This window comes from Sus scrofa, chromosome 16, assembly GCF_000003025.6.
Source record: "Sus scrofa isolate TJ Tabasco breed Duroc chromosome 16, Sscrofa11.1, whole genome shotgun sequence".
NCBI lineage: Eukaryota > Metazoa > Chordata > Mammalia > Artiodactyla > Suidae > Sus > Sus scrofa.
Window position 1 is genome coordinate 79,188,297 of NC_010458.4, and position 14,307 is coordinate 79,202,603.

Sequence of the window (14,307 nt, forward strand, 5' to 3'; positions counted from 1 at the left end):
AGGGGCAGGGCTCTGGGGAGTGAGGGCCACCCTCCTCACCCTCCCACCGTGGCCAGGGCCAGGGGGTGCTGGGGCAGGGCTCTGGGGAGTGGAGCCATCGCACGGCACAGCCTCCCGGGACAGACATGGTGCTCAGAGCCGCCCCATCCCCTGACCGCCTCCCCAGCTGAGCCCAGAAAGCAGAAGCCAGGGTTTGGAGCTGGAGGGGCCACGGCCCTGCCTGCTGGTTCCGAAGGTGGTTTCACTTTGGCCGACTTAACCAGCTGACACGTGTGCAGAGGCCCTTGAACTTGGAGGAGCCGAAGTTGTCCCAGGGACAGGCCCGTCTCCTCCCCTCCCCACCTCACCCCTGCACGGCCGGGCCTGGAATTGCCAGATCTGGCCTCCAGGTAGAAAACTAGGAAACAGGCCAGGGCTGCTCAGAAATTCAGGCTGAGACATTAGGCTGGTGCTCGTTCCTGTGAGAGGCCTCAATGCGGCCGGGGGTCAGTCCCTGAGGGGCTTCCAGAGCCCCCGGTGGGCAGATTCCCTGGCCCCCTTTGAGGCCTAAGTGGGTACAGAAGTTGCCCCAAGACAGGCAGCTCTGTGGGTGTCCCTGCACCCCTCCCAGAAAGAGAGCCCCCCATTTGAGGCAGTGTGACCTCAGGAGGGTCTCAGGAGGCTGAGCCCAGGGGCCCTGGACTTCGTGCTCAGAGTGCAGTGTGGCTTTGAGAGGAACTGGGTGCCGGGGTGGGGGGGAACCCCAGCCCCAGGGCAGCGCCCACCAGCAGAGAGACAGCTCAAATGCAGAGGCCCAGGTAGGGTCAGACCCCGAAGGACTCAAGAGAAGAGGGGACGGAGGGCAGGACCTGCCGGCAGTGCCAGGAACAGAGCCGCGATGCGGGCAGCGGCCTCATGGGCTCTGCTCTGGGGCTGCCTCTGCAGGTGGGGAGGAGCGGGACCCACGGCAGGACACGTCCAGGCCCTGGTGATGTGGGGCCAGGTGTGGAGGCAGGAAGCCCACCACCCTTGGAAGGGTGGTCACACAGGGGCTTCAGGGAGAAACAGGGACGGGAACCCTGGGTGGAAATGCTTGGGCCCAAGACACGCGTGGTCGGCTGGGCCCTTCCCCTGTGGCCCAGGTGACCGTGCTGTTCTGCCCCCAGGTGCCTTCCTGGTCCCCTACCTGTTCTTCATGGTCATTGCCGGGATGCCGCTTTTCTACATGGAGCTGGCCCTTGGGCAGTTCAACAGGGAGGGGGCTGCTGGCGTCTGGAAGATCTGCCCCATCCTGAAAGGTAACAGCGGGGCACCACCTCGCACCTGGCGTGGCGGGGACCAGGGCGCGGCTGGAGCGATTTCAAAGCCAGTCACCCCGGCTTGGGCATTCGGTCCCTCTTGGCATCTATGCCTGTGGACACGTCGTTTTAATTTTGGCCCCTGCTTTAAAGGGTCCCCTTGGTCCCAGGCGAGGCCAGCCTGCCGTTCACGCATGGTGGTGTTATGTCAAAGTGCTAAAACGGCGGAAAAGATAAAAATCCGCCCAATTGATCTGTCCTCTATCCATCATCCATCCACCCATCTACCCGTTGTCTATCCATCTATCTACCCACCCATCCATCCATCCATCTCTCCAACTGTATTAGTTTTCTAAGGCTGCCGTACAAAGTGCCACAGACTGAGTGGCTTAAATAATAGATGTTTGATGTCTCCAAGTCCTGGAGGCTCGAGTCCAAACCCACGGGCCTGGGGCAGCTGACTCCATCTGCGGGCTGGGGGCGTCCATGGGCTGGGGACGGCCGTCTTCTCCCTGTGTCTTCACGTCGCCCTGCGCGAGTGTCTCTATCTGAACTGCTCGTCTAGGTTCACATCGTGTTGGGCTCGTTCTGAGATACTGGGGGGTGGAAACGACCTGCCTGCCAGCCATGTGTCCATCCAGCAGTCTGGCCACCGCCTACCCATGTGCCATCCTCGTAGCCACCCTGTACCTGTTACCTGCAGCCCTCGCTCTGATGGCATCCATGTTCCTACGCTCTATCCCTCTGCACCTGTCCTCCCTCTAGCTACCCATCCATCTGCCATCTATCCACCGTCTCTTGTTCACTGAGCCCTCCAGGCGCTGGCATGATGCCACAGCACGGTCACACAGCCCAGCCCATGCTGAGCACAGGTGGCCAGCCTGGTGGTGACGCTTTGTGAGAGCCTGGCCCCTCCGGGAGCCCTGGAGGTGCTCTGTGTGCCGTCTGTTCTGTGTTTGGAGACGCAGGTGCTGGGTTCGGGGCTGGGGGGACCGGCCGCTCCGGTCAAGACCAGGGTGGGCTCCACCCCAAACCCGTGTGTCTCCCCCCCAGTCCAGCCCCCAGTCACGCCCGCCCACTGGGCCAACCGCACAGGAGCCCGTGGTCAGGAGAGGGTGCGGGCGTTTCCTCAGACACCAGGCCGGTGCCGGCTTCAGATGCTGGCTTCGCTGAGATGGTTAAACGATCCGTCTTCGGGTCTTCTTAGAAGGTCTTGAAAAGTTAGGGCCTCTGGAAAACAGAAGCCCCGCGGGTCCCCAGGGCGCCCCGCGGGTGTGTTCGTGGGTTTGTGCAGGAGGGCAACTGCCGCGGCCTGAGGAGCGGGGACACCTCACAGGTGTGGGCTGTCCCTCCAGGAGAAAATCGCCCTCACGGCAGTGGAAGCGCTGGGCCCTGCCCGGCATGACGGCTCCTCCCGGGCGCTGGCGTCCCTCCTTCCTGCTGGCCGCCGGGTGAATCTCCAGGCACGAGCAGTTTCCTCACAGGCTAAGTGACAGGCGGCCCAGTGATGGAGCTGCAGGGAGGTCAGGCGTCCTCGGCGGGAGGGGCGGCTCCGGGTCAGGTGCCTGCGCGGGGTTTGCGCGCAGAGGTCAAAGCTGAAGTCAGGCCTGGGACAGCCGCCGGTGCCCTCGGTGGTCCCAAGGGGGGGACGTGCAGGAGGCTGAGACCCGGGCGCCTCTTCAGAGCCAGGCAGGTGGGGGGAGGTTGTCTTCACGGGCGAGGCCGATACCGTCGGGGCAGTGCGTCCACGTGGACACCACTGACACGTCGGGGCGCGTGAGTTCGTCCCGTCCTCCCGACCTGAGGGCAGCTGGCGTGTCACGGCCGGCGCGCGTCGGCTGCCCTGCGGTCCGACTTCACCCAGCGCGATGTGCCTCCAGGGACCGGCTGCAGCTCTGGATGTCCAAGACCCCCCTCGAATCTGAAGCGAATCGAGAGCTTCTGATGTGACAGGACCCTGTGCCCCCCACCCCCAGGGAGTCCAGAGATGAATCAGAGGGTCCGGCGAGGGGGGGCTTGGACAAGAGACTCGAGCAGGAAAAGGGCGCCGACCCGGGGCCGCGGGCCAGCAGACGGAAGCGCCTTTCCCACTGGACGTCCTACCGCAGGAAGGGTCTTCCCCAAAGCAGCCGAAGCGAACCTTCCTCCGTCTGCCCCCCGACACCCCGCACTGCCCTCGCCTTGCTCTCGTGCTCACGCGCACTGACCACCGCGACTCTCGGAGGGGAGGCGGTTGCCCCCCAGGGCCCAAGCCCCCCAGCTGCCCGGCATTCGGGCCTGACCGTCTGTCTGTCTGTCTGTGACTCCCTCTTCATCCGGAAGCTCTGGGGCTCCGGCGTGACTGTCTGTTGGGGTGCAGAAGGGGGGCTGTTGTGCCCTCCTGAGACCCAAGGAGGCTCGTTTCATGTTTGCTTAAACAAGTCAAGCCCACTGCGTGTTCAGTGTGGAAACACCACCACCCAATTTCACAGACCGCAGAAGAGAATTTCCACATTTTGGGGTCAATAATATTTTAGTGCGAACTACCAAACACTCCCTCTTTCTAAAAAGGCTATTCCGTGGCCTAAAATAAATTGCACCCGAGGTTAATATTTAAAATACCGAAAGGAATTGAAAATTAGGAAAATTGCCATTCAGGCTGTGACTGAAATTCGCTTCTGGCCTTGAGCTTCCTGGAGTCAGAGACAAGAGGAACCATCAGAGGGCACTGAGTCTGTGGCCTCCTTGGGAAGGAAGTTCCTCTGCCAAAAGCTGATGGAAGCAGGTCCCTAGCACTTTATTCAGAGGCTGTGACGCAAGAACACCCATAAAGGAACACGCCTGAGCCCGCAGGACAGTGAGCCTCATGACTCACAGGAGGACTTGAAGGCGGCGGCATCGAGGGGTCGCCCTTCGGGGGCCCAGGGCCAGGGCTTCCTGAGGCTCCGCGGTCCCGGAGGACAGAGCGACTGGCGGAGCCTTGCAGCCGTCTTCCTAAGAACCGTCCTTCACCCGGGCCTTTGGGGCAGCCGGACGGCAGCTCAGCAGAAGCAGCGCCCTTGGGTGGGAGAGCCTCTGGGCTGATGGCCGGGCCACATGCTCCAGGGCCACATCAGCCCCACTGTGACAGTGGAGCAAGCTGGCCTGCCTGGGTGGTAGGGGGGTTGTCTCCACAGCAGTGGATTTAGAAGGACCCAGGGCAAAGGCAGGCCTCCTCCGACACCAGATCTGCATCTGCTCTGGTGTTTGAGCAAAGGCTCCTTTCAGCTCCGAAAGTTCCAGCTGAGGATTCGGAGTCCCCAGTTTTCACCTGCAAGGATTTCCACCCACGGCCGGCTCACCGCCAGGGAGAGCCTTTCGTGATGTGCTTCACGCCAGCAGGGCTTCCTGCCCGCACGGCTGCCTGGGCGAGTCCAGAGAGCAGAATTGCCGTGCGGAGCTGTTTCCGGCTGACACGCTCCCCCCGGAGGACCTTCGAAAGGCACGTCGGGTTTTGCCTTTGCTGCTGCTGAGCATGATTTCACGAGGGATCGCGTAGCAGGGCCACTGGCTTTTGCATCAATCACGCCTGATCCTGGCTGTGTTCAATATCTACACCTGAAAGAATTGCAGTGCCTCTCTTTTTGCTTTCAGGGTAGGGAGGGAATTTTAATGGAGACTCCTGAGCATGAAAATATCTTCTCCTAAGGGTTAGACCCATAAGAAACGAGCTGAGCTGCTCCTGCGAAGGTTGCCTGAAAGTCAAGCTCCTCCCTGGCCACAGGCGGGCGTGGCACCCAACCGGGCTCCTGTCCAGTCAAGTCAGTTTTGGTCTAAGCCAGCCCTGGCCCAGAGAAGTAAAAGAACTCCGCCTGGAGCTCCATGCAGCGAACCGCTGCAGCAGGAGGCACCCGTGCCTGTCCAGCCTTGAGCAGGGAGAGCCCTGGCTAACAAAAGGAGGCCAGGCCGTCTGTCCACCTGGGTCAGCCTGATGCCGCTCCAAGGACGGCTCACCCTCTGTTCTCCTCCAGGACTCTCCCAAACTCTGGGTGCTGTGGTCCTGAACGTGTCTCCAAAAGGCCTCAGGTGGCCCAGGAAGCCCCACGTGGTCACCCATGGCCATGGAAGACCCCCCCGGGTGGTGATGTGTGATCCTGGGGGGTTGGGCGGCTCTGTAGCTTCTGAGCAGCCTGTTTGCCTGGAGTGGCCCAGAGGGTGCATGGTCAGCTGTGGGGCCACGAGTGGCCCTGGATGGCCTGGGCCGTCTTGCCCCTGATGGTCCTGGCTGAGCCTGGGAGGCTGAGGATGGCCACAAATGCCCCCAGTTGTCCTATAGTGACCGTCGATGGCCCTGGATGGCTCTGGGACTTTGGGGGTTCCTTGGTGGCCCCGGATGGCTCTAAGTGATGCTGAATGGTTTGGAATGGCCTGTGTTGACTCTTGGTGGCTTGTATCCTTGGTGTTCCTAGATGGCCCGGGTGACCCTGAATGATTCTGATGGTTCAGGACGGCCCGTGGCCCTGGACTGCCCCGGGTGAACCAGAGTGGCCGTGACCTTACGTGACCTTACGTGACCCTGGATGACCCTGATGGGTAGTGCATGGCCCTGGATGGCCCTTCGGTACCCTGTTTGTCTGTGGGTGACCAGGCTGTACCAGGCTGCCCCAGCACATCTGGGTGGACAGAGGCGGCCGTGGACAACTGGAAGGGTCGGCCCCGCCTCCGTGGTGGCAGGGGTGCTGCAGGTGTCGGGACAGCCCGGTGGAGCTGTGTCCTGGTTGGGGGGGGGTGCTGACCTTGCTGACCCCCCCCTCCGGCAGGCGTGGGCTACTCTGTCATCCTTATCTCGCTCTACATCGGCTTCTTCTACAACGTCATCATCGCCTGGGCCCTGCACTACCTCTTCTCCTCCCTGACGGCCGAGCTGCCCTGGACCCACTGCAACAACACCTGGAACAGCCCCCACTGCTCCGACGCCCGCGCCGCCAACTCCAGCGCCAACGACACCAGGACCACGCCTGCCGCCGAGTACTTCGAGTGAGTGGGGCTCCGGGCCGACGCCCTGCGCGCTGCCTCTGCCCAGGGGGAGGGAGAGGGGAAGCAGCCAGGCGGGTCCCGGAGGGGGCCGGGCTCACCCCCCAGCCCTGCGCTGCCCCCCAAGGCTCTACGGAGGCCCCCCTCCCGACCTGGCCTGGCCTGTGCCCATTCTGTCCCTTGGACACCTGTGGGGCTTATTTCTGGCCCTACCTCTGGCAGCTCAGGAAGGGACTGTCCCTCTCCCGGCCCTGTCGAGACAGGTGAGCCCTCGGGTGTGCAGGAGAGAAAATCTGAGCCTTCGGGCCCCAGCAGAAGCTGCCATGTGGGTGTGTGAGCGACTCGGCCAGAAGGGCTGCCCGGTTCAGGGACCTGGGGTGTTTAGGTTGGAAGCGCATGTTTCAGACACTCGGAGTCTAAGCACTTGCTCCAGAGCCACGGGACACGTCTCCAGGACTGGCCGCTGTGGACAGTGGCCGGGGTGGTAGGGAGTGGAGTGAGGTGGGGCTGCGGCTCTGCAGGGGCCGTGGGAGGGGTTGGGTGCCCTTCTTCCAGGAAGCGCGAGCTGAGGCAGGACGAGGGCTGTGGGTGGTGGGACTTGTTTAATTTTTTGGAAGGTGGTTTTGGCACTTTGGGATGGAGAGTGAGGGCGTCTGGGAGGCCGGGGACGGGAGCGGGCGTGGGCGCTGAGAGCCCGCCTGCCTGGCGAGGGAGAGTCCAAAGCTGGGGGTGAGGCCGGGGTCTCCGGGAGCTCTCGGGAGGGGCAGCAGGTTGTCAGAGGCTGGACCAGAGGCAAGAGTCCGCCTGCTATCCGTCCCGTTAGATTTGCCTAAAAGACACCAGGGTGGGTGTCCCCTCGAGAAAGGGAACCCCAGGCTGTTACCCGAGTGTGTCCTAGGATGGGCAGACAAGAAACGCTAGATCTGTCCAAGGAAAGCTAGCAGAGCATGCATCCACAGCAGTCTTGCAGAGCTCAGCATCTTGCCGCCGGCCTGTTCCTTACGCATGTCCCAAACTTAATGGCAGCGTCTCAGGACCAGGTCAAGGCCAGCTCTCAGGGCCAGTGTGTAGAAGGGACCAGTGGTGGCAGGGGCAGGGCTCTGCATCAGAAAGCTGAGACGCCAGCATGGCTGCCTGTCCTCCTGTCCACTGCTAAAGGACATCCAGAGACAGCTCTCTCTAGGCTGGGTTCACCAATCATTTCACCAACAAGTCTTCAAGCTAGTGTGTCTTTTACAGTGTTAAGATGGATTTTGGTGCAATTTAGAGCATTTAGGAAAGCTTTCAGAGATGCCAAACGTGCCGAGAAATGTCACTTGGAGATGCCTATCTTTGTTTGGGAAGTGTGGAGAGAGAGGGTTTATCTAAGAGATTTTCAGACAAGAAAAATATAGGTAAAAAACTGATTAGTCAATGATCCATTATTAAGAATATGCTAGGAGGAAAGCACATATGTTATAAGTAGATTTTAAAAAAAGAAAAACTGACTAGTCAGTGTCTCGGAAGTTCCCCGTCTGGAAAAGAAAGGTTCAGATGGAAAGCTGCCCAGAGCCTCCACGTGAGGGGCTATTAGCATGAGCAGGTGTCCAACCGTAGTTGGAGGTGACCCTGGGACAAAGGCGGGAGCTTTGAAGGTTTGCACGGAAGTCTTGGATCAATAAAGACACAGTGAATTATTAACGGCATCAGGGACTCCCCAGGTGATCTCACTATTGGTGGTGACAACTCAGGTGTCCCTGAGACGGCGCAGTAACCGTCAGGTCTGCAAGGGTTTTCTGGAATTTAAACACACTGTGTAGGGCAGATCATTGTGAAAAGGATTACCTGTTCCTGATCCCACCATGAAATGACTGAAAGGCCAGGATAACTATAATCACTGAAGTCGTAAAGCTCTGAGTCCTACAAAGTACGTGTGGGCTCTGGAAACCCCAAAATAGGCCCATCTAAACCCAACCAGTTTTAAATTCCCCTCAGTTCCATAAACACTTATCAAAACCAGGCTTGCCTACTTCCTACTACAAATTAGAAAGCTATGTATTTAAAGCTACACATTTTCCTCTAAGAGACGGCTTTAGCTGCCTCCTGCCTCTCTGATATGTTGTGTTTTCATTTTCATTCATTTAAAGTATTCCCCAATCTGCCTTGTGATTTCTTCTTTGACTCAGGGGAGATTATTGCTTGATTTTTAAATATTTGGAGGCTTTCTAGATGTATTTCTGTTATTGATTTCTAATTTAATTCTGACTGACCTGATGAGATAATATGTTTATAAAACTTCGTCATTTCAAAATACACCAAGACTTGTCTTATGGCCCCGTACATGGTGTGTCCTGTGCACTTAAAAAGAAGGTGTGCCTGCTGGTAGACGGGTCAGTAAGTCAGGTCAGCCCAGGCTGCTGGTCAGGTTTTCTGCATCCTTGTCTACCTGTTCTACCAGTTACCGTAACGGGCTGTTGGAATCTTAACTGTAATTGTGGACTGGTCAATTTCTCTTCACAGTGATGTCAACTTTTGCTCCATCCATGTTCTGAAGTACATGCATGTCTGTGAACATCGAGTCTTTTAATGGACCCCTTTTCCTTTATGAAACATCCTCTGGGTAATATTCCTTATGCTGACATCAGCATTCTCTGCTATTAATATGAGTATTCCAGCTTTCCTATGAATAATGGTTAATGGGATGTCTTTCCAATTCTTATCTTTTTAACTCACATGTGTCATCTTTAAAGTGGGTTTCATGCAGACAGAAGAGTTGATTCTTACTTTTTCTTTTCCTTTTTTTTTTTTTTTTTTTAATGAAGATGTGGCATAGTCAAACCATGGTTAGACCAGTTCTGGAAGGGCTATAGGAAATGGGAAAACTATAGGAAAGGATGCTTTTTTTGGGGGGGGGTCTTTTCCTGTTATTTTAGGGCCCCACCCACAGCATATGGAGGCTCCTTGGCTAGGGGTCCAGTTGGATGGCAGCCACACTGGCCTACATTACAGCCACAGCAACGTGGGATCCTTAATCCACTGGTCGAGGCCAGAGATTGAACCCCCATCCTCATGAATGCCAGTCAGGTTCGTTCACCAGTGAGCCAAGATGGGAACTCTGATTCTTGCTTTTTTATTCACCTCGACAATCTCCGCCTTTTAGTTAGAGTTGCCAATCAACAGGTGTCCACATGTCTGGGCAGAGTCTTTCGTGTCACCACTGACTGGCCTATTTGTCCCCTCTCTTCATTGCTGATTTCTTCCTTGGAATTAACTAATCTTTAGGCTTCCATTTCATCTACACCATTTGCTGACAAGCTCCAGCTCTCCGTCTCAGTTTTTCAGTGGACAATAGAGGGTTCACAGTGCAGATCTGAGCTGGCACAGTCTTCCTTCCAAGGGCATCTCACCACTTCACATGTCACACGGGCGCCCCTTCCACCTCCCTTCATGGCCTTTGTGCAGTTGCTGTCCCAGACTTGGTTTCCACCGTTTGTTAGTAACTCCACAGCACAGTGTTACTACGTTTGCTTTAAGCAATTACATGTTAAATAACGTCAAGCAAAAGGCACCTTTCTCTCTCCCGCATGCCCTGCACCCGAGCTCTCCCTCTCTGCACGTGGGTCCAGGTGTCCACTGGGACGGCTTCTTGCCTCTGAAGATTTCCCTTGACGTTTCCAAAGTGTAGACTTACTGGCAGTGACCGCTCTTAGCCTTAGTTTTTCCGAAAAGTGTGTTGCCTTCTTTTGGGGAGGTTTAAAAATGGTGGTAACATTCAAAACATGAAATTTGCCATTTTAACCCTTTTCAAATGTACAGCTCAGGGGCGCTAAGCATCTTCACATTGCTGTGCAAGCATCTCCCCATCCATCTCCAGAACGTCTCCCGCCACCTGAGCTGGGGTTCTACCCATCAGGTGCCAACGCCTGGCCTCCCATCCTCCACCCTGGCACCTGCATTAGACCTTCTGTCTCTGCTTTCCGTTCTTTTGAGATATACCCAGAAGTGGAATGGCTGGATCATATGATAATTCTATGTTTTGTGTTTTTGTTCCCACAGCAGCTGTGCATTTTATGCTCCCACTGGCAATGCACGAGTTCTAATGCGTCCACCTCCTGGACGATGCTTGTTTTCTGCGTTGCCTTTTTTTTCACTAATACCATTCTAATGGGTATGAAGTTGTATCTCATGACTTTGATCTCTTTTTCCACGATGACTAGTGGTGTTGAGCATCGCGTCTGTGTTTGCTGACCGGCTATATACCTTCTTCAGAGAGGCATTTATCCAAGTCCTTTGCCCATTTTTAAATTGAGTTGTTTGGGGTTCGCTGTTGTTGCATTTGGGGGTTCTTTATATATTCCAGATCTTAATCTTTTATCAGCTATATTCTCCCATTCTGTCGTTTTGCCTTTTTACTCTGCTAATAGCATCCTTCGATGCACAGAAGTTTTTGATCTTAAAGTTCGTTTGTTTATTTTTTCTTTTGCTGCTTGTGCTTTTGGTGTCATAGCAAAAAAAAAAAAAAAAAAAAAAAAAAAAAAAAAATCCATTGTCAAGCCCAAAGTCTTGAAGATTCTCCTCTCTGTTTTCTTCTAAGGGTTTTGTGCTTTATGCGCCCACAGATGGCCTTTTGCCTGTGTCTTCCGTAGTTTTGTATTTGGCGAGAAGGAGCTCCTGGCTCTACGGCCCATTTTCTTGCTTCTCATTGTGTCATAATTTTTTTTTTACTATGTGCTAGACTTGGGGAGTTTTGCATTGGTGAATATTAGAATTCATTGTCTTCCTTTAAAGAACGTTAGATTTGCTCTGGCAGGAAGTTAAGTTGCTCCCTGTGCAGTGTCATCCTTTTGAAGCGGTTTTTCCAGCTCCTTGAAGTTGCTCTGGGGCAGCCCCTTCCAGGGCCCCCACTGGACCCCAGGCAATGTTCTAGTCCCCCTGCTGACTGGGGCAGGGGACTCAGTGACCCTCAGCCTGGCAGGAGCTCGCGGACCACCCAGCCAGCCCCCTGCCTGCCCTGCCGGCTCCCCCATAGCTGAGGTGGGGACTCCTTTGCTCACGAGGCTAGAGGCCTGAGCAAACCTGGCCATGTCGGTCTCCCATGGAATCCTCCAGAAGCAGCTGGACTGTGGGCGCCTGTTGGCAGCCCCCACCCTTGGAGAACGGCACGGTCCCCGCATGTCCTGCCTTATTCCTCCGAGCACAGGGCCCTGGACCGTCCGTGGGCAGCGGGATGCTGCGTCACCGAGCAGCCTCCTCCGGCCTCTGGCGCCTCTTTCCTTCAAAGCCCGGGTGCCCTTTCCCTCCCCCAACTTCGAAGAGCACGGGTGGTGAGGGCGAGGGGCAGGGCAGGGTTCTGCGGGCTCCCAGCGTGCCCCCGCCCACCTCCTCCGCGCCTCCATGGCAGACCTACCCCGGGCTGCCGCTCGGGCCTGGGGGCCAGCGTTTCTGGGGCAGTGGGGGTCCCCAGGGGCACCTGCGGGCGCTGGTTCCAGTTCTGGGTGGGGAGGCTGCATCCCTGGGACCCCTTCTCCCTGCTCCCCAGGCGCGGCGTGCTGCACCTCCACGAGAGCCGCGGCATCGACGACCTGGGCCCGCCCCGGTGGCAGCTCACGTCCTGTCTGGTGCTGGTCATCATCCTGCTCTACTTCAGCCTGTGGAAGGGAGTGAGGACCTCGGGCAAGGTGGGGCTGCGGCCGCGGTGTGGGCGGGGGCGGGGGGGGATGGGGGCGTGGCCGGGGGGCAGGGCTGGGGGCGTGGCCGGGGCCCGGGGCTGGGGCGTGGCCGGGGCCCGGGGCTGGGGCGTGGTGTCAGCAGAGTGCATTCAGATGAACACAATATAATTGTTTTTTTCCAATGGGGTGTTTTGGGTATTCCCCGGGCACAAAGCAACATTGACTGGAATGTGTCACTTGACCTGCTACTCATGCAGCCCCCAAACTCAGGAGCCTCTCATAATGCCAGGAGGGCCCCCCTCCCCCCACTTCTTCCCCCCCCCACTTCTCCCCCCCCCCCCCCCCCGCAAGGGTCCATCTCTCACACGTGATCCAGATGCACATCTGCAGGATCCGCGCACACCCCTCACGGGGCGCTCATCAGAAATCCCGCCCCTGCCTCCGGCCGCAGCCCGAATGCAGAACAGAAATGTTCCTTCTTTGCCAGGAGCTTCGTTCCATTTTAACCCCAGGAACCGTGTAGAGACAGAGGGCCCTAGGCAGCCTCGCTCCAGGGAGCATTTGCTGCGCCGGCGTCCTGTGGCTGTTTGGGATGCTGGGCTTCCCCGTCCAAGGCCACCTCTCTCAGCACACACCGTGGGGTGGCCCTGTGCCCACCCGTGCAGCCAGGTGACGCCGTCCCTCCCCAGGTCGTGTGGATCACGGCCACCATGCCCTACGTGGTCCTGCTGGCACTGCTCCTGCGAGGCATCACGCTCCCCGGGGCCCTGGACGGCATCCGCGCTTACCTGAGCGTGGACTTCCACCGGCTCTGCGAGGCCTCGGTGAGTACGTCTGCCACCCAGGCCGCGGGGCCCCGTGTCCCAGAGGCAGAGGCCCGGCTGGAACACATCGCTCGCCCCGCTGTGTGCTGGGCTCTACAGGATGGCCTGGCCCACCGGGCAGAGTTCGCCCTGTGGCCGAGAAGGGGACACGTGGCACAGCCGGATGCTGAATGGACCTGAATGAGGAGTGGGGGGGCACCTGGGTCCCCGCGCTGCCACAAGGCCTCTTCCGCTCGGCCCCCTCTCCCTGGGGAGCACTGCTGGGCCCTCGGACAAGCACCTGGGGCTGCCTGGCCTGTGCCCGAGGCTGCTGCCACCCGCCAGTCAGGCTGATGGTGGGGGAGGGGACAGGTGAGGCAGCAGACGGCAGGTGGGTGATGCAGGAGTAACAGACAGACGGCATGGTGGCGGTGGGATGCGGGCTCAGGCCCGAGCAGCCCGTCACTGCTGTCATCAGACATGTCTGCTCCGGCCGGACGGAACAGTGGCCAGACCGGGAGGCCCAACCACACGGTCCCCAGAGGGCAGGTCCCACCGAGCCCAGTGCAGGGGGCAGAGCCGCCCTGGCCCCTGTGGGTCCTGCTGACTTTGCACAGCTCCCCCGGGCGGCGGAAGGGACTGGGCCTCACCAGGCTGAGGGCAGCCTCCCTCAGAGACAGCCACCCTGGTGCCCTTCCCCTGGGGCTTGGCAGTATGGGGCAGGTGCCCCAGGTGCCCCCGGGGACAGACTTGGGAGCTGGCCCAGATTGGGACACGAGCCCCCCAGTACCGTCCCCTGGGGGTTCGAGGGTGTGGCTCAGTCCCCAGGGGCCTGACGGAACCCACAGTGGCGGGAGGCGGGCCAACATCCTCACTGTCCAGGCCCCGCTGGAAGCAAAGTTCCCACAAAGGAGCCAGCAGCCGGACAGGACAGAAGGGGCCGCGTGCCACATCCGTGCTCGTGTCCACAGCACCGTGGCCCCGCAGCTCTGATGTGGAGACCGCCTGCCTCCGGGCCCATTTCTAGATGCCCAGGTGGACTCGGGGGCCTCCTTTGGGGTCAACATCCCCGTCCTCGGTGGCTCAGACCCTCGCTCATCCGTCTGAAGTTCTCAGTGGAGCTGCTCCTCTGGGAAGGCAGGGTCCAGGCTGGGACAGACGAGTGCTGTCCCGGGAGGCCGCGTGCCAGCAGGACAGGCGAGGCCAGCCATTGAAGGAGGGAAGGGCAGGTCAAAGTCACCCTGAGAGGCTGCCCAGCTGGGTCCCCAGGGGCGGGGGGAGTGCTGGGTTCAGAGCTGGGTCTGGGGGCTGCAGTGAGCAAAGGCCTGGACAGAAGGCCGGGAGCACGTCCTCGTGGGTGGGCTGCACGTGCCAAGGCTCTGGGGTGGATACTGACCACCGCCCAGACCGGCAGGAGCTCCCAGGGACCCCAGCCCTGTCTGCAGCCTCCTGCTCCCGACAAGCTGGCCCGTGGCCACGAGGAGGCCTCTTGGCCCACTGCCGCCTAGGTCCCTCTCACCATCTGGAAACATGCTGTCCCCAGTTCTGAGGCGACCCCGAGATGCCAGGTGTGCCCTCCAAAGGACC

General features: G+C 58.7%; 1 protein-coding gene across 1 annotated transcript in view; it reads left to right on the forward strand.

The window, feature by feature from the left end:
* SLC6A3 (solute carrier family 6 member 3) overlaps nucleotides 1-14,307 on the forward strand; it is a 34,189-nt gene that overhangs the window by 2,183 nt on the left and 17,699 nt on the right. The window contains exons 3-6 of the mRNA XM_021076839.1: nucleotides 1,146-1,277; nucleotides 6,056-6,272; nucleotides 11,788-11,926; nucleotides 12,607-12,741. Coding sequence (XP_020932498.1) covers nucleotides 1,146-1,277; nucleotides 6,056-6,272; nucleotides 11,788-11,926; nucleotides 12,607-12,741 — 623 coding nt within the window. The remainder of the gene's footprint in view (nucleotides 1-1,145; nucleotides 1,278-6,055; nucleotides 6,273-11,787; nucleotides 11,927-12,606; nucleotides 12,742-14,307) is intronic.